The sequence below is a fragment of the Morone saxatilis genome, unplaced genomic scaffold, assembly GCF_004916995.1.
Source record: "Morone saxatilis isolate NCDOM2014 unplaced genomic scaffold, NCSU_SB_2.0 Contig22, whole genome shotgun sequence".
Lineage (NCBI taxonomy): Eukaryota > Metazoa > Chordata > Actinopteri > Moronidae > Morone > Morone saxatilis.
The window spans coordinates 12,019,032-12,045,494 of record NW_023339785.1 but is presented as its reverse complement, the minus strand read 5'-3'; the positions used below and the strand labels follow the sequence as shown (position 1 = coordinate 12,045,494).

General features: G+C 39.9%; 2 protein-coding genes across 4 annotated transcripts in view; both read right to left on the bottom strand.

The window, feature by feature from the left end:
- The window catches only part of mrpl11 (mitochondrial ribosomal protein L11), a 59,882-nt gene extending 41,750 nt beyond the window's left edge, over positions 1 to 18,132 (bottom strand). Inside the window, exon 1 of one of the 3 annotated variants that reach the window (XM_035669464.1) lies at positions 18,019 to 18,132. The gene's annotated coding sequence lies outside the window, so the exon portion shown is untranslated. Of the gene's footprint in view, positions 1 to 17,916 lie in introns of all 3 variants that reach the window. The other 2 variants (XM_035669466.1, XM_035669465.1) reach the window with 2 other exon arrangements.
- A 1,869-nt stretch (positions 18,133 to 20,001) lies between these two features.
- Positions 20,002 to 26,463, bottom strand: part of si:rp71-46j2.7 — an 11,612-nt gene continuing 5,150 nt past the window's right edge. Inside the window, exons 7-16 of the mRNA XM_035669521.1 lie at positions 25,977 to 26,167; positions 25,765 to 25,875; positions 25,500 to 25,625; positions 24,924 to 25,034; positions 24,685 to 24,843; positions 22,455 to 23,073; positions 21,170 to 21,233; positions 20,880 to 21,067; positions 20,707 to 20,795; positions 20,002 to 20,585 (exon numbers count right to left, since the gene is read on the bottom strand). Coding sequence (XP_035525414.1) covers positions 20,472 to 20,585; positions 20,707 to 20,795; positions 20,880 to 21,067; positions 21,170 to 21,233; positions 22,455 to 23,073; positions 24,685 to 24,843; positions 24,924 to 25,034; positions 25,500 to 25,625; positions 25,765 to 25,875; positions 25,977 to 26,167 — 1,772 coding nt within the window. The 3' untranslated portion in view covers positions 20,002 to 20,471. The remainder of the gene's footprint in view (positions 20,586 to 20,706; positions 20,796 to 20,879; positions 21,068 to 21,169; positions 21,234 to 22,454; positions 23,074 to 24,684; positions 24,844 to 24,923; positions 25,035 to 25,499; positions 25,626 to 25,764; positions 25,876 to 25,976; positions 26,168 to 26,463) is intronic.

The window sequence follows — 26,463 nt, the reverse complement described above, 5'->3', positions numbered from 1 at the left end:
AACTTGTGTTTTCAGCTTTGTTTGCTCTGCTGCTCTTCGTTTGCGTGTTCCTTCAAACGCCGCACACAAACTTACACACTACTAACTTCCACCCAGCCCATCCATGTTCACGCAGCACCACAGAGGAAGCAAAGCAGAGCAAACAAAGCCAAAACACAATTTTGTTATGTTTTTTTCAAAACATCTAGGAAGGTGTAAGCTGCAGGACAAAATTTTTTTGATTCATGACATATTTTTTGGATGTTTGAAGCCAAGTTGCCGTTCACTGTAGTTTTGTGAGAAACAAACATCTCGGCAAACTCCCAGAAGAGCATGAATGTTGACAAAACTTCAGTCCTTTTATCGGCATCGGGGTGAGTAGATGATGACAGAAATTTCATCTTAGGGTGACTGAAATGGGTTAGGTAGGTTAGGTGAGGTAGCTTGTTAAAGGCACAAGGACAAGTTCAGGAACTGTTTGCATAGAGCATACGTAGCCTATCTTTTGGATAGGCTTTTTAACCTTAAACTCTCGAAAAAAAACGTTTGACATGCTTCAGGAACCTTCAGTGCATCTTAAATTATTTTATTATCTTTTTATTATTTGTTTCATCTTAAAACGCTTCATCTTAAATATAGTGTTTTGCCCTGAGGTTCTAAACGTCTGTTTCTGTATCATGAGTAATATCCTACAAAAAGCAGAGCATCTTGACACTAAAAAGTGCGATATTTCGCCCTCGCTCTTTTCATGCCCACACTCACATCCGTGACCCATTGAAAATGGCTCCACGACCCACCAGTTGAGAACCTCTGGTTTAACTTGAAAATGCTGATCTAACTTATTTTCTTTTGTCCCCAAAACTTAGCCACTCTACATGGCCACATGTTTAATACAGTACTTAAAGTTAAAATAACAATTACATTAAAACGAGAGAAAAATAACAAAAATAGACAAATAGCCACAGAAACAACTGTGCCGTATTTTTCTTTTAGCGCCCTCTTTGAAAGGACAACTCAGGGGTCAAACATGTGCATTCAAGCTACAAGCTTGTTTCGCAGAGACAGGATTTTCGGGGACAGCTTAAGGACATCAAGTTCTAGAAGAAGTTTTTAAAAAACTTCAAAAGTGTACTTCATGGCATAAATGATGCCCATGAGCAGGAGACAGGCCTTTGCAACACTTCCACAGTTGTCAATAACAATCGACACATCAGTGTCAGATGCACCTTCATCTTCTTCACTTGTGTGGAAGACACCGATCCTCAGGACTTGCTCAGCCTGGTCCATTTGAGCTTCACTTCTTGGTTTGTGGGGATATCCCTGTAAAATATATGTGAAGCCATGTTCAGGTGCATAGTACAGCTTAATTTTTTATTCAAGTTATAGACTAGTGTCAAAAATATCAATATTTCAATACTTATCGATCCTAAACATTTAAAATAATTTCACTAAAATTATTATATTAGGAAGTTTAGAAATTTAGTCTTTGAATCATACAAAAAGGAGGAGGTGTTGTTAGGGTCTGGAAACATAAGCTTTGCTTAATCCAACCCCTTTTCAAACTCTTATAGTACTGTGTACTGTCTGCTGCGGAATTTGGTGTCTTGTGAATATTCAGTTTGAAATAAATTTTTCTGATTCTGAAAATATTCCTGTTCCACAGTACCGATAACAGCTGAAGTTTGCACTCGCTTTTACACACACAAACAACCTGTAGTAAATCAGGCCTTACAGACCTTATGCACAACTCTAGTGATTCCTAAACTTTATTTCCTGTCTCTCATTATTGGAAACACTGAATAATACAGATGTGCATGTAGCACGCCGAGAGGAGAGGACAGAGGAGAGGGGAAGAGAGAAGGGGGGAGGAAAGAGGACAGAGGAGAAGAGAAAAACAAGGAGAGGAGAGTGGAAGAAAGAGGAGGGGAGAGAAGAGGAGAAAGGATAGGGGAGGAGAGAGAAAATAACACAGGAAAAGGTAGGAGAGAGGAGAAAAGAAAAGCGAGGAGAGATAATAATTACCCCAAATTTTTCATGTCAGGAATATGATTTAATTCATTGACATTTTAGATTTATTTCTTATGAGATATTGAGTTAATTTAGAGACTTTTAGGAATGCATTCCCACTCACACACTGTGTAATAGGCCATATAGTTTAATTACATCTATGAAAATATCTTTTTGTCATCTCCAACTGGAAGAACCACCTGAATGCACTTACAATAAAGACTACTTATTGAAAGGATGCATTTTGATTCTTTTATTGAGTTGTTATAAAAGGCAATGATCAGCCTTAGGAATCCAATACTTCAGTTAATTCTGTCAATTTTCATTTTTTTGCTTTTCATGCATTATACAAACTTTCATCAAGCAATATACAATTTTTATCATTTAGGTAAACTTATTGATTGTTTAAATACATAATTTGGTAAATTAAGATTAAAATTTGGTTCTGTGATGACTTTTTTTTGACATCACACAAGAATGCAAATTTGCCAACAAGGACAGAAACTTTTCAGGCAACCATGCAAAAAAAAAAGGACCAATAAAGGTCCATTTAAAAAAAAGATTTCTCACAATTATTGATGGTTCAAAGCAAAGTTGTATTTAAAGGGGAAGTGAATAAGAATTCAAAAACTCAAGTGAACTTGAGTCATTACTCTGAAAATGTGTTGAATTTACCTTGTAGTCGCTTGATGATTCCCCTGAAGATCCCCCAGGAATTCCATCAGGGCGCGGGAATAATGTGCCTCCCGTCTCGCTTCAACTGTGTCGCTGTTTTAACAGACAGAAGATACTTTGTGTAAAGAAGTACTATATGAATTCACTAATCTATACATGTTGTCAATAAGAAAGCAACATCAAAATTCATACAAAACTATGATACTCATTAAACTCCTGGATCTGCATTGGTTTGGTCCTCTTGAGCGGCATTTACTCCTAACTGCTGTAGGGTTAATCCACGTTCCAATAACTGTATGCATTTGAAAACTTTAAGTCAGCCTTCCAAACTATGGGGTCGGGACCCCAGAGTGGGTTACCTGGCTGGAGTGAATCTAGAAGTGGTCGTATTTTGGTCCCAGCTACGGCGGCCCCTTTTTTGCTGAATATTCCTGCATTTTTGAGTGTAGAAGTCCAGCTTTTAAGTGGGAGAAAAGTTCTTTCCAAGGGAACGTTGTGATTCTTTTTTGAATTCCCCTTGATCTGAAAAAAAGGAGGTACGATTTTTGCTATTTACTTTTTCTTTGTAACAAACACTATTTCTTAATGATTATAAACAACACCCACACTTGTTTTACCTGATTCAGAGAAAGAGCAGCCATCTCCAAATCTTATGGCGGGCATGCTTTACAACTTCCTTCTCGTTAAGGAGAAAGAATCTTTCCATCTTTCTAGATATTATCCGCTCATTTTTTCTTCGTAATTCTGTGCAGCATGTCTACCCTCTCCTTCTCTTTAAAGTGGCTTCCGTCTCGCTTCAATGTGTCGCTGTTTTAACAGACAGAAGATACTTGTGTAGGAAGTACTATATGAATGCACTAATCTATACATGTTGTCAATAGAAGCAACATCAACTGAATGTCCAGCTCTGGACAGGCAAGGATGGGCATCATAGACGGCCTCTCAATTTTGCACGGTAATTCCCCATTTTCCATTTCATCCTCTGCTTCCACCCATAAAGGCCATTAAAAGACCCTGGTTCCCTGAGACATGGGAACTTTTCGATTAAGGCTTCGACCACTGTCAAAATTTGAATCCCTGTGGGGTATGCCGTGTAACCAAAAACCACCTCTGCAAGCTTCTCCAGTATGCTGCTTGTCAAACTTGGGTGGTTGAGCAGGGCACCATCCTTCAGGAATGCTTGGTTTCCAGCCTGCAGATGTTGTTCTACATCAAAGGAAAATTTGGTATTTCAAATCTGGCTGGCCATGGTTGAGAGCGTCGGGAAGTTCTGCTTTCATCAGAGGAGGAGAGAATGATGGTGTCTGATGATGATGAGTGGGTGGAGATAGTATCAGAGGATTCTTGTGGTGAAGGCGAGTCAACCTCTATTTCTTCCACTGAACTGAGAGTGAGGACAACTGGCTTTACTGGCACAACTTTTAATGTTGCATGATCTTCCACATCTCCAATGCTGGTTAGAGTGAAAAACTGACCATTGAAATCCATGTCCTGATAATGCACAGAAAAATCCCCAGGAATATCAAAAGAATTTCTGATAGCACAAATAAGGTCTGTGAGGCTGCTTGATATGCCTGCAGGTAGAATGAGTTTACGAATATCGTCGTCTCCAAAAATGATGCGGAGCTTTGCTGGGGTGCCCATCCTGGCAGAAAAAGCTGCATCATAAACACAAAAATTGTTTGCTAATCTTTACAGACATTCATTCTGATGTGAAGTTGCAACTAAGTCCAGAAAAAAGTCCTCATTTGTGACCAGAAATAAATGCTGGTTGTTACAAATATAAGTAGATGTGATGAATAATCTGTGCAGCACCTAAGGCTGTTGACTTGAAAACCCCTGTGAATGCATCTGTGGATGGAGACAGGATATGGGTGTTTAATGTCCAGACAAAAATAAAGCTCGAACTCGAATTTCAACAAACATCCCACATTTGTGTCCACTAATAAGGGAGGCAAATGTGGTGCTTCAAGGTTACCAGACGTCTTCCTGCCAGAGTGTATGCCGCCAAAGGATAAAAATCTGGAAGATCCTTTTGCTCAATTACTTGCTCATTGCTTGTGTTCTCCAACTCAAAACTTCTAAGGTGCTCATTGTACCATGCCATTTTTAGTCTGATGACAAACACTGGTTTGTTATGAACTACCATAATTTGTAGCACCTCTGCAAAGTCTGGCAACCCAGCAGTAGAACCATGGCACACCACCATTCCAGCAGCATAGGTGGTCCCTGAACAGTTCACAGAGTTGGCAATATGTACTCTAGTGACACCTGGAAATCTTCACTTCAATGTGTCTTTAATGTCATCCTTCAGAACATCCAAAGACACCTCTGTTGTTTTTGTAACCAAGAGTGATGGTTTGACTGCATTCGATTCATGGAGATGGTTTGCAATCATGAGCTGGTGCTTGTTTGCAAGAGAAAGCAAGATATTCTTGAAACATCCTGTGTGTCTGACAACTCTCTTGAAGAAGCTGTGTTTTGCTTCGAATCTCATGGTCCACAGAGCAGCTACAGGACCAAATTCTCGGATAAGCTGGGGATAGTGCTCAAGAAAATGGTGCTTAGGGATGAGCTTCTGTTGAGGAAAAGCTTCAAGAAGTCTGCTGCGATGTTCAGATATTAAACTGTCCAAATAGCAAATGCTTTCCTCTGTATGGCTTGGTGACATAACAAGCTCCACAATGCATTTCAAAGTCATAAGCATCTGCCACGCAGGCTCATCTTCAGGTACTTTCAAACCTATCATCAGAGGCAGCAGACGTAGCAGGCACCAATTTTCATGAGCATTGCCTCCCACCGATTTACGGTTTGAAAAGTTGCCGGGGACAAGATGAGGGCGATTTGTCTTATCACTCCACTTGTAAGGGAACTGATGGATGACATCATTTAGTTCAATGAGAGAAAAATACTTCTTCTTGATGAGGACATCAAAAGACAACGCCAATTCCAATGGAATGATGCCTTCAAGAAGGTCATGTAAAACATCTGGAGGGTACCCAGATGTAACATGAAAGTGCTCAAGCTTTTCAGACAGTGCACACTGGTTTTTCACACCATAGCACGGGGAATTATTCAGACTGGACAAAGCAGTCTGAACATGTACTGCATTTTGCTCCTCAGTTCTCCGTTGAAAAAAACCAGATCTCACCTCTTTTGACCTGCTCAGGCAGCAAAAACGGCAAGCATCCTCACTCCAGCCGCTCAACCAGAAATAGCTTCAACAAAAAGCCTGCAACGAGTGTGCTTCCTACGTTGTCTGCTACCACACACATAACAGTTCCTTTGACAACTTTTCCCAGAGCTGGAACAAATAAGCCATCTCTTTCTAAAGTCCTCAGATCCATCAGCAATGGCTCTAACACTTTCTGGTATCCAAATGTCTTGGTGTCTACTGCCTTACACAAAACAGCTAAATTAATGGATGTTAATGCTGATTGAGACTGTGCTGGAATGTTTCCCAAGATCCAATACACAGCTGTTACTTTGTGTTTTTTCCTTAAAGTTCCCAAAGGATTGCACACATCAAAGTCATCAATGTACAGGATAAGACTAAGTCTGTCCTCTTCAGAGAAAAAATCATTCTTCTGGAAGTTGGATCCATCATGAAAAGATTGGTACTGTAAGGCTCTTACCGAATTTCTATCAGTATCCAATAGTTCTTCTTGATTGCGTTTGTTGTTCAGAACCTGTGATAGAGATTGCAATATTGGCACATACTGGAATGTTTTGCCCTCTTTTTTATCGAGTATATACTCTTTTGGTTCAACAACTGAAAAATGTTCCTTTATGAATTCTCTTCTCTTGTAGGATGTTGAAAAGGGACCGTTGCTTGCCAAAGCTAAGCTGATTGGGTGTGCCTCGCTGAGAATTTTAACCAAATCTGAGATTACAGCTGTGTCCAACTCACAGCTATGGGTCCTTAGAGTAGACTCGATCAACTCTCTTATAACAGGAACTGATGCTGTGGATGATAAGAATTGAAGCTCATCCACAATTTCATCAATGCACTTGTTTGACACATTAAAGGTGCTCTCTAACTTAAGAAAAAGGCTGCCAAACTTCTCCTTTATGATCCGAGATAGATCCTTGTCTTCCTCAATCAAAGGTTGAGGATCCTCCTCCTCAGTGTCAAACAATGGCTCATCCTGAGCAACAACTGGATTCGAGTATTTTTTCAATACTTCATCTTTAAAGTCTTCAAGGCCATGTGGAGAATGTTTCCTATGTCTGTGCGAGGCGAAGGTTGAATATATGTTTGAGCTGAAGGTGCAGTTTTTGAATACACATGCAACTACTTCAAATCTCCTCAAATGGCTTCCAAGATGTTCAAAATATTGCCTCTCTGAATCAAAACAAGCGGAACTGCACAGGACACAACTAAAAGATAGAATCTCTTTTGATGTCACTGCCTCAGGGTGCTGCCTGGATAAATGAATATTAAGGGCATTGAACGTCTTAAATGAACATGGGCAATCCTTATAAAGGCAAGGCACTGTCTGGCCACGGCTAACCATTCCATGTCTTAGTCTGTAGTGTTTCAACAGTTCTGTCCGTGTGTCAGCTTCAAATCTACATGTTTTACAAGGCCATTTCATCTTTTTTTAAATCTGGAAAATACAGACAGAAATAAATCAAACCTCATCTGAACTCGATTTTCATGTCAGTATAAAAGTCAACTTAAAACTAAGAATGAGAGGTACCGGGTTTTAGATTTACCTTACATTAGCCGTTCCAATCAAATACTGTAGCACCAACTTTTCCGGTGGAGGCTGTAAAATACAAAGAACTCTATTAATGCATCATACTCAAAGTTACTTTCATGCCGAGGATAGTGAGACAGAACATTCTTGGGCTATTATTCATATCACAAGAATAGAGTATTATACATCAGATTGTCCTTTCAACTTTTGTATACATTACATCTTATGCGTGCAACACATAACTTCACAATTCAAAATATATTCTGCTTCATTTTAATTTGGAATAGTATGTATATTCTGTGATGATGGTAAACCTCTTACAACTTATGAAGTGCAAAGCACTCCACAATTTTTTTTTTTACCTGAATAGCCAGATGACTTTACTTGACACAGCTTGCTGTAGTTGCTGCTTGAGGGGGCACTGTGTCAACTGTGGAAAGTTGTTGCTTTGGGCTTAAGGACGAAAAACACAAGAAACAATAATTACATTAAAACTAACAGAATCATGTAACCAAAATTAACTGTACCACTATCAAAACCAATGTATTTTGATAATATGCTGACACAATATTGAAAATATCGGGCCTCCCTGATCTTGAAAAATTAGGGCACCCATCAATTACACTTTCATACAGAAGTGCGAACGCATTCCACATTATGGTTAAAGGTTTTTCCGCTTGGATTCTTTGCTCTCCCTCAAACAGTCAGAGCATTGCTTCTAATTCACTTGTTTAAAAGAGCTGTGTATATGGTATCAAGAATGGATGCAGAGAATCAAAATTAAACAGTGTAAACAGAATCAGAATAAGGAACAATGGGGTTCATATGTGCAAAGATTGAAAGATATCTATCAAAAAGACATGTTGCTGTATAATTTGCTTCCACATGCTTCCGGTATGTGTAGCTTTGGTGTACTCTGTCGTTCCTGGAGTTAAAGTTATGCCGAAGGAACGTCGTATCATTTGTGGCGCAAAAACCGCCATTTATTCAGACACTCGTAGAAAGATCATACAGTCAGTCGCGCCCGGTAAAACTTTTACAGGCTACGACGAACAGCACTATCTAGACAACTAACATCGAGCAACAGCTGAGTCCTCTGGACTCAGCTCGCAAGGGTGCAAGGAAATTACACAGTTACAGGTTTAGATGAGGACTCCCATACTTCTCGCTATTTTGCGAAACTGGCCACTTGTACCTATCAGTGGCACTTTCACTGAAGAATGATTTGATGGAAGATTTTGTATTTCCCATGGTGATTTTTTAAATTTGACCCTATAAAAAGAAAGGACTTAGAAAGAAGAGAAAAAACCTTATGTCGATCAAGACAACGTCCTGGTCTTTACAACATATATATAGAGAACACACCACTGGCATGCGACCGTTCAGGAGCTGATACATTTTCATAAACAAAATAAAACCATCGTTTTTGTATAAATTAAAGATAATTAATAAAAAAACGATGGTGGGAGCTCCATCAACTTGTGCAACTTAGCCGAAGAGGACTAGCAAGGTGTGACTGCTGTACGCGGGGTGCGAGCGACCGGGCAAAACTCCGACAGGTAAACTTATGTTGCGTTTAGTGACCATAGTAAAATTAAGCCTACAGTGGAGTAACTTACGTTATGTATTGATGCAGCACAATAATGTCATTGGAGCGGGGACCCCAGGGCCACATAAGCATACAGATGGACCAAGTAGTTGGCCCTTCATATAGGATTTATTTAGTATATTCTCTCTTCTATACTTCTCCTTAATCCTTCCGTACATATGCAGGAAGAGGAAAACCCCTGAATGACTTTACCTCTCAAGATGATTTATGTCTTTTTGGCTCCTGCCGTCCATTTTAAACGCGTAGGACCGCCGAGGGTCATGTCCGGTATCGTCTTGCTATTTTGTTGCGGAACGGACCAGCGGCATGCCGTAACCCGTGTGATGCGCGCTAACACAAGGCGCAATTGCAGCTGGATTCTCAATGGATGGGCTACTCCTGACAAACACGGTGTTTAACCTACAGACATTTTGTGCTGCATCACCTGCTGGGTGGTTGTTCATTAATCTGTAGATCCTCAGACTGTCGTTTCGACAAAAATGTTACTATCGCAAGCACCTGTTTGGTGATTTGTTCTTCTTTCATCTGAAAGATGATATTATGTTGCAAATCAAGCTCTGGGTCGTATTCTTCCCACATCTTCTTCAGTGTCGAAATATATGTAGCAAACTGCATGGTACTCTACATACTTACCGCGCAAGCTTGGGGGTTCTAGTTCATTCTGCAGCACCGTGTATAGAGCCTTCCTGCACTGGCATTTCCATTAGTTATACCTAAATGCTTTCACACAAAATGGTTATAGTTTTTTACTGATCTGATTGTATTATAAATTTCTAGTTACCTCGATGACTACGCTATCCAAGTTCACATGGTGTGTTCGAAGTGTATAGATAGAGAGAGGTAAAAGTAGTTTTGATCAGTTTTTCCCAAGTCCACATCCCGTATATTAGCACACATCAATTTATCAGTATATCTTATTACTTTACACGACAAAATTCATTAATTGGTTTGCATTATGACATGAATTGTTTAGTCGAGAGAAAGATAGATAGAGTGAAGCATCTTTGCATTGTACAACAACATGGAGGTGACCTGAGGTTCAATGCATTCAGGGCATAGAACGCGCATTCAGATTGAAAGGATGAGGAATGAGCATCACCCTTATAATTGAATGATGCCGCTGTGTTCTCCAAGTCATGTTTATTTGCGAGAGAACCATTATCGGCTTCTCGGCATAGACTCATGGCATTTATCTAATCTAGCTGATAAAAATCTCAAAAGCTGAACAAATCTTTGGCAGTGAAGTGAACAGCGTCGTAGTTCATGTTCAATTTGTGAGTCTTCGCTAGTTGGCTCGTATGTGCCTGCAGCAGCCTTTCAGGGAGTTGTGGTTGCTGAGAAGTATTTCAAGTACAGTAGGCTACATGGTATATGACAGTGTCTGTCGTTCTCGAAGGCAGAGCCATATTGCATACTTAAACTGTGTGAGAGGAAATTGCTCTAAACGAGCATACAAGAAATGCTTAATGTTGCAATCACTAAGAAGTAGAATGTGTGAGATATAAAATATAGTAGTGGTATCTTAGGAGAGTTAAAACAATGTCTATGTCATGAAGTGTCTGTGATAGGGAATAATATTATTGGTGTGTGAGCTAGTGTTTCAAGTTTTTGTACCCCAACCGTTGTATACATCTTTTGTTGGCTGTTAATCCTGCGGTAAAAGTTGTAATGATTAATTGTGGTTACATGGTGTCATTTTCGGTTTTTTCAATCAAAACTGTAAGTGTCTAGCTGTATATATGCTTGGTTAAAACACAAGATGGATGCAGACATGTACTATACAGCAATATATTTTTGATTTATTTATTTTTTCTGTCTTTAACCCGTTCTTCGACGGTGACCAGCAAATGAAAGCTTGTGTATTTTAAGGTCAAGACCTCTTTCCTCATGCGCTGTTCAACTGGGATGAAAATATATTATATAACTAACTAAACTTAACTTTTTATAAGATACATTATAATAGGGGACGTTCTCTCTTTACAATATGTATACTGGTGTCTTTTATCCTATTATCTTCATATTGTGTGCTGTGATGCATCGCAGTCTCATGATTTGTAAAGTAGTATGGACAGTAGTTCTTCGAGTCTAGATAACGTGCGGGTGAGAATGATATTTATAATTTAGATCGTACTAAATAGATATCGCACCAGGATGTCAGATCCAGAGTTAGCCACTGCTATGATGTAAGAATGATAAACCTATATGCGGCTGTATGTTAAGTAGAAAGACTCTCTGCGCGAGTCTTCGAGCGAGTTGGTATATAGCAACTTCTTGTCCTGGGCTTTGCAGTTCATTGTATAGTCTTTCACAGGCGCCAACCATATTGCTTATAATTTTTTGGTATCACTCGCCAATTGTACACTTATATATATCTCAGCTTGGTGCTTATGTAGAGTGTGGTCCTCGCTGTAATTGTGCCTAGACAAAGCTTATGCCTTCACTTGAACACCCATCATTTCTTGCCTTTCTCTTTATAGTTGTGCTGATAACAACTCTAACCTTCATATATATAATTTGATGGCACTAACAAATTCTAGTATTTCGAGCAATGTGTGCTAGCGTAGCAGTACATCGTTATGTCTTACATTCTTGTTCTATCGCGCCCCTGGACTAAAGAAGTGCGCTCTCATGATAGGTTGCTTGCACTGGAGCGTGCAATATCATGTTCGAAGCAGGTTGGATCTTTTGATTTGCTGTTCACAATCAATTGAAAGGAGATAACTGCTCGCCAAAGCCGTTTTCCTGATGTGTTTGCTTCAATACCTTGATATAGTGTATGGGTAAAAGCGCACTCTATCTTTTCCTGGAACAATCAGGGAAGTAGTGAGAAGCAAGCAGGATAACACTCCTCGCATTGGACTCCTAGTGAATGAGCGAGCTTTCCAAATTACAACTAGACTAGCGAGCATTTCTCCAGTTAATTTTATAGTTTCGTATCTATAGCATTTGTTAATATTTAATCCCTTTTTGTTAAATTAGATTACTTGGTTTCTGATATAATGGGTATTTATATTAAACATATCCAGCGATCTTTTTTAATCATGCGCGATTTTATAATACTGCCTTTAATTTCAACTAGTCCAGTTTAAATTCTCATCGCTTGTTAAAAAAGTAGACGGATAGTGGATCTCGACCTGGTGTGTGCGCGGCGTGGTGGTCCATAGTATTTTCTCGCATTACCCAAATTTCGCGCGCGCGAGGCGTGGATCAGGTAATCAATGGTTGTTGCATCGTGTGCAGTTTCTAGTATCATGGAGAAGTGATATGACGCGATTCTTTACTTAGCTAACTGCAACGTCTAGTAAATGACTGAGGTATGGGATTCTTGATCCTTGTAGTTACGAATAGTTGTCCATGTTTTATGTCTGTGCTCCCTTGGGGAGTAGATGGCAGACCAGTATTTATAACTAGCGAATAGTGCTTAAATGGAATGATTTCGCTGACAATGTGTTGTCCTCTGTTTAGGATACTACCGCTGGGTTTGTGTCGACCCATTATAACAAATAAAAGGCATTGCAGAATCATGTCAGGATCGCTGTGGTGTTTCCTCTCCCTCCATTCGCCATGATACGGGCAGAGCTGCTCGATTTTTTGACTCGACTTCCTCTTTATTGTTTCAGTATTCATCTGATAATGACCAGATGTGCCAATAGCAGCAGACATGTCACCCTTGCCCTCACTACCCTGCAACTCTGTTCTAATACTAGATACAGAGCCTGACTGATTGCTAGTCTTAATTAAAAGAGGATTTAAAATTCTCAGGCCATGGTATGATTACCTCTTAAAAGTCATACTCTACGCATCTTTTTCAAGTATCTTGACTGTATTTTACTATAACTCATAGCTCACATCATAACTTCCTTTCTTTTTTGTCCTCTACCTGTTAGCACTTGTAGTAGCACTTGGTCTGGAGTCTTCAAATATCTTAGTCAAGAGGTTCAGAAGGTCAATTTGAAAATGCTGCACCCAGTTTTCCCATCGCGCAAAAAGTGTAATGGCAATAGGCCACGGTCTCTTCAACCAGTTAGGAGGGTGGTTTTGCTATTGCGTTTTATTAGCATGTTATTATATGCCTATGTCAATTCATAAATACTTTCCACTAAATTCAGCTTTTTGGACCTGGGGATTAATTGTAAATACCCCAGCTTCCCTCACTAGATATAAAGAGTAAACTTAAATTGTCCAGTGTTTAGGTTGCTTCTTGACTCACTGATCTACCTATTGATGTTCTTGTATTCTCTTTTATTAGTATTGTACAGTGGTCTTTGAGTATTCAGAAAAGCGCTCTTTTAAATAAAATGTATTATTATAATAATAATAATAATAATAATAATAATAATAATAATAATAAACTAATAGCATGGCTTGCATTTGCATTATACTCATGTTTAATTTCATCACCTTACAGGTACTGAGAAGAATTTCTTCCACCATCTGTATCCAGCACCAGAATTGTACTTAACTGAGCCTCATTGTCAAGTATTGCATAATGCATATTTTTGGAAAACACTCTTCAAAGGAAAAAGAAATGAGTCAGGTTATGGTTTCTCTCTGTCATCCATTCCTCCCCCTCTAACTGCCATCTCCTCTCCCCACCTCCCCTCCTGTCTCTCCTCCTCAATCTCACCATGTTTTTCGTCATCTTTGAAATGAGGACACATACTGTAGGGTGTGGGGATGCGCCAGTGAGCCCCATAGAAAATGTATTAGCAGCTCAGATGTTGGCCAGCCAAAACTGTGATTGCTTAAGCATTTTTTTTCACGGTGAGATGTCAAATGGATGTGTCATGCTCGATGAAAATAATTTGTACTCAGTTTCCTGTCCCTCTCTGTTCCTGTTATCAGCTGTGCGTGTGTGTGTGTGTACTTGTGTTACCAAGCCATCTGCATTGGTATTCATGCATTGAAGCACTTATGAAAAATATTCTCATATATTCATTAACATCTGTGCCTGAGTGTTAGTGTGTGGACAGTGGACAGAAGTGTGCCTCTTAAATTAATGTCTGTAGATGCACATATGTGTGTGTGTGTTTGTTTATGTTAATATATGTGTGTGTTCATGCTCATTCTGCATCACTTTCATGGTTGAAATCTCTGAGCCAGACCCCCTCTCATTTCCAAATGTGCAGAGGGCAACTCTCCTCCACTTCACTCTAATGAACCGCGAACACTCGACAAATGATTATCTCTAACACAGACACACACAAACACTCTGAGATGAATACACTTAGCTGTGTGTCCTCTGAAAGTGTGAAAAGAGAGGCGTACAGTCAGTGATAAACACACGAGTTACATGAACTCTCATTAGCTCGGATTTAATCACCGAGTTTATGGTCCTGCAGACATTCTGCTGTGGCTGCCACCAGCTTAGATAGTCTACATTAAAATGCCATTATTATGGATCGCCTGGAATATTTTGGATCATGTTTTTAATTCAGAATAGTTATTACATTCATGTGTACTTTGCAGAGTTGTACCTCCACTGCATCATTTTCCTGCTCCATTCACACACTTTAATCAAGCTCAACCTCAAGCTGAGCTATTGGTATTGGCTATGGTACTCAACCGGTACAGAGTACTGGCACTTCAGTGTTTTGTCTACATGGATACCCTTACTTCTTATTGAGAACAGCCAGGTCTGGTCCAGGAGGTATGGACCTCAGTATTTATAGCGTCAAACCGTTCACACCCCTTCACTCTGGCAGGAAATGTCAACAACTGCAAAGACATTTTACTGTGAAAATTCAGTGCAGTGCACACCTGTCATATCCTAAAAAATCAGATCAATACAAGCATCACAAAGGTTATTACAGGCCTATTTGGATTGCAACTCAGTCAGTATCTTTACTTAAATATGCTGAACTTTACAACAGATGATAAATGACAATCATTAAAAACCTACAAGTGCAATAAAATAGACTTACACTACAACAATAGTTGATTACAGTTTTTATGCTGCCGGCTATAAAACTGCAGATATCCCCATATTCCCAGGACAGAAGGGATATATAATCCCTCTATCCTTTTATGGGTCTGCCTTATTGTCTCCTCCCAGTTGGACAACCCCAGAGTAACTTCACAGGCAGGCATTCGTGTCAGATGTCTGCACCTCAACTAGCTCGCAAAGACCCAGTTAGAGGTCCAGTGTGTAATGTTTAGGAGGATCTTTTGGCAGAAATGGATTACAATATGCATAACTAAGTGTATATCACCTGAAAATAAGAATTTGTGTATTTGTTACCTTAGAATGACGCCGTGGGTTGCCTTCCATGGAATCCATTACATTGAACCGCCATGTTTCTACATCCCAGAAGGGAGAAACCAATCCAGTACAGATCACTACAGACTGGTTTGACTACTGTCCAATCCAGTTTAGAAAGCTACAATTGATTACATTTGATTACAGTTCACACAACTTTAAATTTAAGGAGAAAGTCATCCTCTACATCCTGACTGCTATGGTGACCAGAATAATAGGAGATAACACTGACTGATTTTTCTCACTTTCATGACTCAAGCAGTTACTGGCTCTGTACAGCAGCAAAATTCCGATCAGTTCACTGTTTGAGTGCAGCTCACTAACAGAAGCCTATTGATATTTTAGCAAACTTACATGATTTACACTACCAATACTGTATGTTTCAAGGATCACACAACAAGTTTCTGTCACAGTACTGTTGTGGCTTCCCCTTTTGCTAATCATTTAATTAATGCATATTATTGTGTTCAGACTAGTGCTCTCAGTCACTTAAACTGCCTTCAGATGATCAGAAATTTGCTCTTTGCTCACTGCAAGTTAGGGTGTAGATCATAGTGCAGACACTTGCAGATGCAATGGGCAGGTACAGTATCTCACAAAAGGGAGTACACCCCTCACATTTCTGCAAATATTTCATTATATCTTTTCATGGCACAACACTGAAGAAATGACACTTTTATACAATGTAAAGTAGTCAGTACAGTGGTAATTTACTGCCCGTCAAAAATAAGTCAACAACACAGCCATTAATGCGCTGGCAACAAAAGTGAGTACACTCCTAAGTGAAAATGTCAAAATGTTAAATTTGGTGTTATCGCTCCCACACTCTCTCATACTGGTCACTAGAAGTTCAACATGGAACCTCTGAGGATTGGAAAAAAATAATTGTTGCTCTAGATAAACATCGCCTAGGCTATAAGAAGATTGCCAACACCCTGAAACTGAGCTGCAGCATGGTGGCCAAGACCATACAGCGGTTTAACAGGACAGGTTCCACTCAGAACCTCTCTCGCCATGGTCGACCAAAGAAATGCACGTGCTCAGCATCATATCCAGATGTATAAGTGCTGCCAGCATTGCTGCAGAGGTTGAAGGGGTGGGGGGTCAGCCTGTCAGTGCTCAGACCATACTGCATCAAATTGGTCTGCATGGCTGTCGTCCCAGAAGGAAGCCTCTTCTAAAGATGATGCAAAAGAAAGCCCGTAAACAGTTTGCTGAAGACAAGCAGACTAAGGACATGGATTACTGGAACCATGTCCTGTGGTCTGATGAGACCAAGATAAACTTATTTGGTTCAGATGGTGTCAAGCGTGTGTGGCGGCAACCAGGTGAGGAGTACAAAGTCAAGTGTGTCTTGCCTACAGTCAAGCATGGTGGTGGGAGTGTCATGGTCTGGGGCTGCATGAGTGCTGCCGGCACTGGGGAGCTACAGTTCATTGAGGGAACCATGAATGCCAACATGTACTGTGACATACTGAAGCAGAGCATGATCCCCTCCCTTCGGAAACTGGGCCGCAGGGCAGTATTCCAACATGATAACGACCCCAAACACACCTCCAAGACGACCACTGCCTTGCTAAGAAGCTGAGGTAAGGTGAGGACTAGGCCAAGCATGATCTCAACCTAAATCCTATTGAGCATCTGTGGGGCATCTCAAACGGAGGTGGAGGAGCGCAAGGTCTCTAAATCCCCGCTCCGTGCATGTTTCATGGGAGGTGGAAGAGGATTCCATGGCAACCCTGAAGCTTCTGGTGAACTCCATGGCCCAAGATGTTAAGGCAAGTGCTGGAATAATTGGTGGCCACACAATCATGGACACCTTTGCCAAAGGGATGTATACTCACTTATGCCAGCGTTAGACATTAATGGCTATGTGTTGATTATTGAGGGAACGTAAATAAGTTAACAAGTGTACAAACAATAACGTACATTGTGCAGTGTCTTCTTCAGTGTTGTCCCATGAAAAGATATAATGAAATATTTGCAGAAATGTGAGGGGTGTACTCACTTTTGTGAATCTATCTATCTATCTATATATCTATATAGATATATATAGGGTGAACAGGTGTCCCACATTTACACTGGCTCTAGTTTTTAAAAGTCAAATCAGTGCCTGACAGATACTTTTCTAAAATCTGTTTTCATCCAGTGGTTAGTCGGGAGTCACGTCAAAGTCACAAGCTATGCAGATTTAGGTGAAATGTGATGGAGACTAACCACAAAGACTGGGAAACTACTTGCTACCACTAGCTGGATGAAAACAACACTTAACACCATGAGAACTGTGAAACTTCAGCTTCCTTTAATGCTTACTGTATTTAGGAGTTAGCTGGAGTTGCTTTCAAATAAAATAAATTCGTTAAATCCCTCACAACACCATTTGGTTTCTGTCCACCCTGTGTATAACAATAAACCAGCCTTAAAGCCCTGAATGTCCTCCAACCATAGCAACGCCTCTGATGGGAGCTGTGACTTTGTCTCCTGAACACCATGAATGAATGTTTCCTTTGGGGAGCCGCTTAATCCACCAAACCACGTGATCAATAACAACTGCAAGACTGATACAATAGCACCTTTAAAATACTGACACCACACACACACACACACACACACACACACACACACCACACACACACCACACACCCGACACACAGTCACATTGAACGAAGCTACTCGCTCTCTACCTGCATTAAGACTCCGACCAATAAACAGCTGAAACCCTTCACACCAGCTCGACCAGGAAGGTGTTAGAGAGTAAAGAGTTATAACCCACGCTGTTATCTAACCTGTCTGTTGTCCTGCACCTTCACGCCGTTAGCAGCATCCTTCAGGGCGCAGACATCTTGGGTTAGTGAGCCCGGTGTGTTTGCTGCTGTTAACCACCGTGCTGCCCCCTGTCGGTGTGGAGGAGCAGCTGCAGCCTCTGCGAGGAGGCCCTGAGCTAAAGGGCTTTGCTGCAGGGCACTTCAGCAGCTTATGTGGCTGTTGACACTCAACCTTGCTCTTATTTGTACACACATTCAGTTCGGGTCTCCACAGTGTGACAGTCAGCCACGTAGTTAATATAAGACCCATCTAATAGCTGTTTAAATGGCATCCCAGTTGTCATGGAGATGTATGTGTAAATATAAATGTTTAGCTTTCCCCCCCATTTAGTCCCCACGTTTCATTCCTCTGAGCACTATAAGGAGACGATCACATGTGCTTTCATCATCTGCTTGTTTCAATAATCTTAATTAACGAATGAGTGACATTTTCAAGACTTAATGTTTTTAATGGTTGTGCTACTCCATCAGATATTATTATTATAGATGTCATGAGTATTTCACACATTATGCAAATTAAACATCACACCAGCAGTTGGTCTCAGTTGAACATACTGTTGCTAGTAGCAACCGTTACTGGAACAGTATGCAGCTACAGGTTACACCCGCCATTTTGACAGATACGTAACCAAACACATTTTTTGTTTCACATATTTTTTTTAATGCGTTAAACTAGATTTCCTGCACTCAGTTTACAGTCAACCATGTTAGCTGTTACACTAGCAGTCTGAGGATGATGTGGCGGTAGCAGTAACTGCTGATATACTGTTGAGCTTTTCATGTGTACTCTTCTGTGTGTATGTTTTTTCACTGTGTACTACTTCCTATTGGGGCTTAATGTTCACTAGTGACAGCATACTTGGCTTCTTTCTGTCTTAACGGACCAATCTGACAGCTTTTTGTTGTTGTTTCCTTACTAATATATGTTTACAATACCTTTGGTCTGTTTTATTAACTATAAGAACTTCATGATTTTTTCTGTAGTCACTGATGTTGTTGCCCAGTACTGTTGTTTCACAATTGTTTCCAGTGAAAACATTCATTGTGTGTTTAGCAGTAAGAGCTCCATTTAGTAGCTATTCTGGGAATCTCGATCACATGACCTTAATCAGTCATAGATCTACAGTTCCCTGAAAACTGTACAGACAGACATCTTCTGATGAGGTCCATGTATGAAAGCTCCAGACAAGGTCCTAAATGGACCTTGTGGTGAGTTGTTTTTTTGTTCTTTAAACGGTGAAGAATGAACTTTAATCCTGAAATTATTATTTACGCACAGACGTCATTCTGAATCCACGCTAAGAAGTGATCACATCAGACTGATAAGATAAAATAAACCGGACTAGTTTCTTTCTGTAACTTAAAGTCAAATTTAAGTTCAGTGTGATGTTGTTACCTTGCTCTGGGGAACTTCCGTGAATAAAAAATGAATTCATGTTGTTACACTGCCAGATAATCTTCCCCCTGTGACCCGGACCAGAATAATCCTGTAATTAATTCTGTTACATTTCCATAATAAGAAAGTGAGCATTAGAGGCAGCATTTCCATTAATGGTTATGGAAACAAGGCCAACATTGTTGGCTATATATAAATTGTTTTTGAGCTGAGCTCAGATTTTCAAGCTGATGCAACAGTATGTGGTTCAAATCTGAAGAATGTTTGTATTAACTTAATCCAAAAGAAAAATGTGCCTGAATATTATAAAGATATTTCTCTATAGTTCTTTCATTTAAGTAATTATTTTACCACAGCTCAGACTTCACCTACAGGATTTCCCTCGGTGGATTAACTTCTTAAACTCATCTGAAACATCTTTAAAATATTGCTTTGAGCAAATAACCTGGCATCAGCAACTAATTAACATCTTATATTTACTGCTACATCTGTTACAAAGTATAAACTCATTTAAATACACAAAATCAGAAATATAACAGAAAAAAAAAACCTTTTTATTAAAATATTTTATTTGGAATTAATTCTAAGTTATTTACATAAACACTATTTCAAGTTTCCTTTGTGGTGTTGTCCACTTTGACAGATTTAGGTGAAAATAATTGTGAAATATTATATAAAACTTAACCAGCCAAATACCATATACCACCATACAAGTGCTCAAAGTGACACAAAAATGTTTAAGAAAATGTAAATTATTTTAAATTAAAGTGTAAAGGGTGAAACTCAAACTGTAAAAATGAAACATAATTTACTTTCTCCTCTGAGTTTAACAATAAAAGTAAAAAGCGGCTCCAGTAAAGAATGTTTCTGATTTCAGGTGTAATCATTAAAATATGCAGTTGAACTGTTCAAAGTAAATTCACAGTATGTTTGATATGTTCGGTCACACATATTTTAAGGCATTTTAAGATGTTTAATAAATAATCTGCTATTCTAAAATGTACCATTAAAAACACAGTCAGGTATTCACAGATCGGTTGCTGGAGTTGGTCACTTTCTGCAGGCCAGCTGCACTCACATTTAGGGAATGCTCATTGGGAAAAAATTCCCCCAACAGGAATGACAGGAGGCTCTGTTATGAAAGATAGGGCAAGAAAGTCAAAACAAGATTTGCATGCTATAATAAATAAAACATGAAAATTAGATGCAATAAACAAGCGATGGTGACAGAAAGTAAACACTGAGATACTTACATATACCAGCGTTTTGTTTTCTTCACTGTCCTGGAAAATATTAAAAACAGACTCCATGTCCGTCTTCTTCAGGACAAGATAGTTTGAATCTACAGAGAGAACATAAAAAAATACATTTTAGATGGATTATAGACTAAAAATAACTTCTACAAGTGCAGAGAGGTGTCACCTACATCTGGCATTGATGAGGTTGTGCGCTCTGTCCTTGGTGTCGTTCTTCTCCTCACTGGTGCGAGGAGGACGAGGAGGAGGAGGTGCTGCTGGTCGAAACTCTGGCCATTGTTTGTCACGCATAGTGTCGATATACGAGGCCATCTGCACTTCCGTTGGGTTCATCTTGTTCAGGAAAGTGTTCACTTTTCTGGAGAAAAATACAACACAACCAGAAGTCATTGACAGAGAAGAATTAAAGTACTCTGTAAAAAAAAATCTGGAATCTAATTGGACGTCACACCAAACTTACTTTTTCAAGATTGGCATAACAGGTTTCAAAATGGCGTCAAATATGTTTATGAGGATGGAGTTTCCTGTTAAGACAAACAGCGTGTTAGCTTATCTTCAAGAACATCCTAAAAAAAGGACCACATAAGTGTTTTTGCTTGTTTTAGCTTACTTGTCACCACCATTTTGTACTGGTTTATACAGCTTATCGGTCAATGAGAACGGCTGGGCTCTGATTCAAACAGTACATGTGCAAGCATAAAGCTAAAAAAGGCTACAAAGCTCTGCAGCTGCAGTGTTGCAGTGTGTTTCTCCTTGTCCAAAGTGTTGTCTGTTAAGATTGTAAAGCCCTCTCCCTCCAAGGCAAATTTTTTTGCTATATAGCTAAAATTGACATGACAAGATAATTCTCCATAATTTTAGCACCATTAGAGACCTGATCTGACATAACAGAGTCATTTTATTAAATGTCAGTATTACAAATATTGATTAATACAGGTTCAACAGGACTGCCAGTGATTTCCTCAAGTTTATGAGGCATTTAGATTTTTAAATGCTTTCCTCCAACCCTACCGAGTGAGACACTGGTTTTAGTTTATTTCAGTACAACGTGAAGCATTTATATGTGTATAGTTTGCTTGAGATAGCTAGTTAATCACAGTGAAGGTTATTTTTTGTCAAGGTTGTGTTATTGTTTCCTTACGAGGTTTCTTGGATGAGTGGTGAAACATTTTAGAAACCAAACATCAAATCCAGTTTCCTTTCCCTGAAGCATGTGAGATATCCTTCAACCTGTCATGGCAGCTACATAGACAGCTTCAGTGCACGAAGTTACCAAACTAACAAAATCCTTTTCATCACATCAATGTTTGCTTTTTGTCTCTCTTCCCCTTTGACAACAGGGCCTGTGAATACGATGGTGTTTGACTGTCAACTGTCCAACCCGGATTGTCAGAGCTCATCACAAGCACCTGAATGCACCACCCAAAAGACTCCTCGTAACAGCCCATACTTTCACCTTAAAAATACCACATGATGATTAATGGGCAGACTACATGTTCCATGCAAAGGATTAGCTTTGTCAGTATCAAGTCCCTACAGATTCATTTTTCTTAGAGCACTGAAATGAAATAAAACAACTGGCTGTCTAGACTTGAAATGATTGAATGCATTCATTAATCTAAAAAGCTGTAATATGTCTAAAAAAGTACACATGATTTCAAGTAAATAGACAACAACATACAAAAACACTGGTATGATCCTGAAGCTGTTAATGCTGTGAACAACAGTGTGAACTCTGAACGAACCGGATATTTCTTTCAGCAGATCAAATATGGCTTTGGATGCTTCCAGCTGCTCCCAGTTGACTTGGGTCTTCTGACACTGGGAGTCCTCCACCCTTGGCAAAGTGCCCTGGTCCTTCCCTTTGGCCTTGTTCGCTCCACCTGACATCTTGAAACATGTTTTCTCCTTTTTATTTGACCTCGCATTGAAATGAAGCCACGACAGGCCTTCCGCGCTCTCCCCCTGCACGCCTCCATTTTGGCTGCAGTGTGGCGTGGAGTCTGAATCGGGCGGGTCTTCATCACTGGTGGTTTTTGTGGAGGACAACGACTCTTGTGACCTGGATCGGGTCAGTCCTTTGAAAATCATTTTAAAGTGAGTGGTTAAGGGATTATCAGAGTCCTCAGTTTTGTCCTGAGAGCAGTTTTCATTTGCAGATTGTGGCTCGCTTTCAGTTTCTGCTTCCTTAGACGGTTCTGAAGGAGGATCGCATTGGGAGATAACAATAGCTGGGATTGTAGGACTGGGAACATCATTGGCCTTCCCAGTAGAGGCTTCAGATTTTTCTAAAGTCAGAGCTGTGGATTCTAGAAAAGATGACATTTTGATTTCTTTCGGGGTTTCTGTGTGAGGGCTCGAGTTCTGCAAAGGAAAACAAAACAATCAGGTTATGACAGTTGACCCTGAGACTACCAGCTAAACAAATCCATATACATCGGCTCAGGGAGACATTTATAAAAGCAGCACTACATTCCTCCTGTAGTGTGAGAAAATAACCCTGATGTCATGGTCAGCTTGAATCTTCACATTTAAGTCTGTGTTACAAACAGGTAATGCAGACTTTGAAAAATACGGGCATTTATCCTGCAGGTAGGATCTAATGAAAGACTATGAAGTTGCATTACGGGAAATGCATAGACCCATGGCTTTTGGCTCTCAGGATATCCTTGACCCTGGTTGCTTAGAGAACATGGGTCATATTTCCATAGTTTTGGTCATTCTTTTATTGGTTATGATTTTATGATTAAGTCATTTAGAGATCGGGGAACATTACTCCAACCAACAGGACAAGAAATATGAGGAGTCAGGCCATCAGACAGGTTGTAAACTAGCCAATACTATTTATGCCTCAATGCTGGTGACAGCCGTGGCCGGAGGCATTTTGTTTTCAGGTTGTCTGTCCCATTCCGTGAATGTGATATCTCATGAACAACTGGAGGGAACTTCATTACATCTAGCACAAACGTCAAGGTCACTGTGACCTCACAAAACTAGTTTTTTGGCCAGAACCCAAGAATTAATATCCTAATTATCACACAATTTCACACAAATGTCTGACAGGATAAAATGATGACATTTTATATCCAAAAAGTCAAAGATCAACATAACTGCAATATCATAATGTTCTGAAAAAACACTTTTCTGGGCATTATTCAGTACCATAACTCAGATAGAAGGGAAGACTGTGACCATATTTCAATTTCGTCAGATACTGAATTGATAACACTAATCTTTGGTGCCCACCTTGGTGATTGTAAAGATCTTCTGTGCTGACGCTTTGAAGATGTTTGTGAAGAGTCTATGTTTTTATATTTTGTAGCTTCTTTGCAGCAACGTCCATATTTGAAGCATTTAAAGCATTGTCTACTGTCTGTGTTTAGAATCAGCTTTATTAGCTGAGCACATCTACAAGGAATTTGACTCTGTTCTTTGTTTCTCTCAAAGAACTTACACACTCACACACACACACACAGCAGTATTAAATTCCTTCAAAGTTTTCACTACATACTATACATTATGAGCGTCTGGATATATATGGCTGTAAACTGCACCCTGACTGGCTGACTGAGGTATACACCCACAGGGCAGTAATTCTAGTTTTGGAGTGAAAACCAAAACCGAGTGATGTCTGTAATAATCCCTCACTGCAGAGGGACATGTGCATACAAACATGATAAGTAGGTCAAAGTTGAACCATGATCTGTGAAGTGTGAAGGAAGGATGTTTACACTGGACAGTTTCAGTAATAATTTTACCATTCGTCTTTGTTCTCTTACAATTAAGTGTGTTCGGCTGATCGGCTCACTGTGTTCTTACCCCATCAGAAAATGTTTTAACTTACTTTTACCAACAGGAATGATTAAAAATACAGAAGTCAAAATGAAAAGCACAGAAGTAACACAGAGGTTGTAATAAATCAGAATTATTCTTTAACACATCAACTTGATAAAAAACAGTTTGGTGGAACTTTACCTCTTCTTCCTCTTGGCCTGGAGTGAGGAAGTACGCCAAACCACTCAGAAGGCCCCACACGCCTCCATAATGTTCCTCCTCATTCAGCAGTTTGTCAAGAGGGCAGAGGAACTGAAAAACCGGTTGAGTGTGGCCAATCAGATCATCAGAGACTAATTCCTGGAAAAGAACAAAATGTTGACTCGTGACATTTTTCAAGTGTTTATCTGTCAATACAAGTTTTATCTGGCGTCTTTCACCTGAAGGAAGTGCTCCACTGATACTCTGGCCTCTTCTTTGGCCTCTTCTTTGACCTCATCGTTGACCTCCGACTGCTCTAGCACCAGGATCATAGAAAGGCTGGTCGAGTCCTAAAAAAGGGGCAAAAAGTAAAAACAAATGTGTTTTATGCAAGAAAGGTTCAAGATTTTATTTTACTCTATTATGGTTTACACTCGTTCTGTCATCGTCCTTTTCCTTCACACTTCAAAGCCTGTTCTCATTCCCAGGTCATCAAATACAGACATGAGCAGTGTTCAGTTCAATCTGCAACTTCACCTCTAGCATGCACCAAATACTACACACTGGTCCTTTAACAGTGCTTAGAAACCCTGCTGATTTTGACTTCTGACAATGGTTTTTAAACTGTATTCCATATGAGTGCAATTACATTTTGTGGTACACAAGTTGAATTCCAGGCTCGCGATGCTAAAGTTGTGGTTTGTTTTCAGAACAATGCTTCCCTCTGACTCGCACTGAACAGAAAACACTCTTTTCTCTCAAGTCAAAGCTCAACTCAACATTATAGTCTCCAGGACAGTTAAGATGGTTTTTACCTGCCATCTGTTGCGGAAGTAAACAACATCCATGTATGTTTTCCTGATGTCCCACTGTAGGTTCTCAGGGCTGTCTTTCTCCTCCAGGTGAAGAGTGAAGGTTAGCTCCTCATCCTCCCAGTCGGCCTATAACACAGTTAACTCCCCCTCAAACACCCTGCTCAAACATTAACATAACATCCAAGGACAAGCTTGTACAGAGCCTCAGCAGGCAGATAACAAGCCTCCAGGACATTCCACAGTGTCACTGATATTTATAACTCACATGAGGGATGCTGACAGCCCAGCGGCCAACACGCCACATCTCATATGACAGCTTGAATTCCATCATGTCCTCTTGGACACTTGTCAGGTAGTTCTCCAGATCACTGTCCTCCTGATGGTGTTTGGCCAGAAAAAAGCGACAATGAATCTGTCATGTTTCACAAATTGTCCTCTTCAGTTTGAAATATATTGAGTTATGTGAAGCAGACTCACCCTGTCAGAGTCCTGCTGGCTCTGAATGGAGCCCTCCTTGCTGCTGACATCTTCCTCGTTGGGCACATCTCTCTGGATCGACATGATCCTATTCATCAGCTCCTGCTCCATCTTCTTCATCTTCTTCTTCTTGGCCTTCTTGGTCTTCATCTTGTACACGAATTTGGACCATCCTTCTTTTAACTTGTTCCCTGAAAATAAAAAATAAAAAACATATTAAAAGTTAGAGAAAATTCCACAACTTATATCATCAGTATTTTACCTTTTACATCTCTTGTACCTGTTCAATTTATTGTGCACACCATAGCACTGAAGAAACGCCATGTCCCTTTCAAATATACTCAGCAATAAACGTGGAGTACTCAAGCCAATACAGTCAACCTTGACCTCGATCTCTTCCTTAAAAGGATGTTTGAGCTTCACTGTGCAGAATGATGGATGTGCAGAATTTGACACTAGAAGAATATTTTCACATTCATCTGCTGAA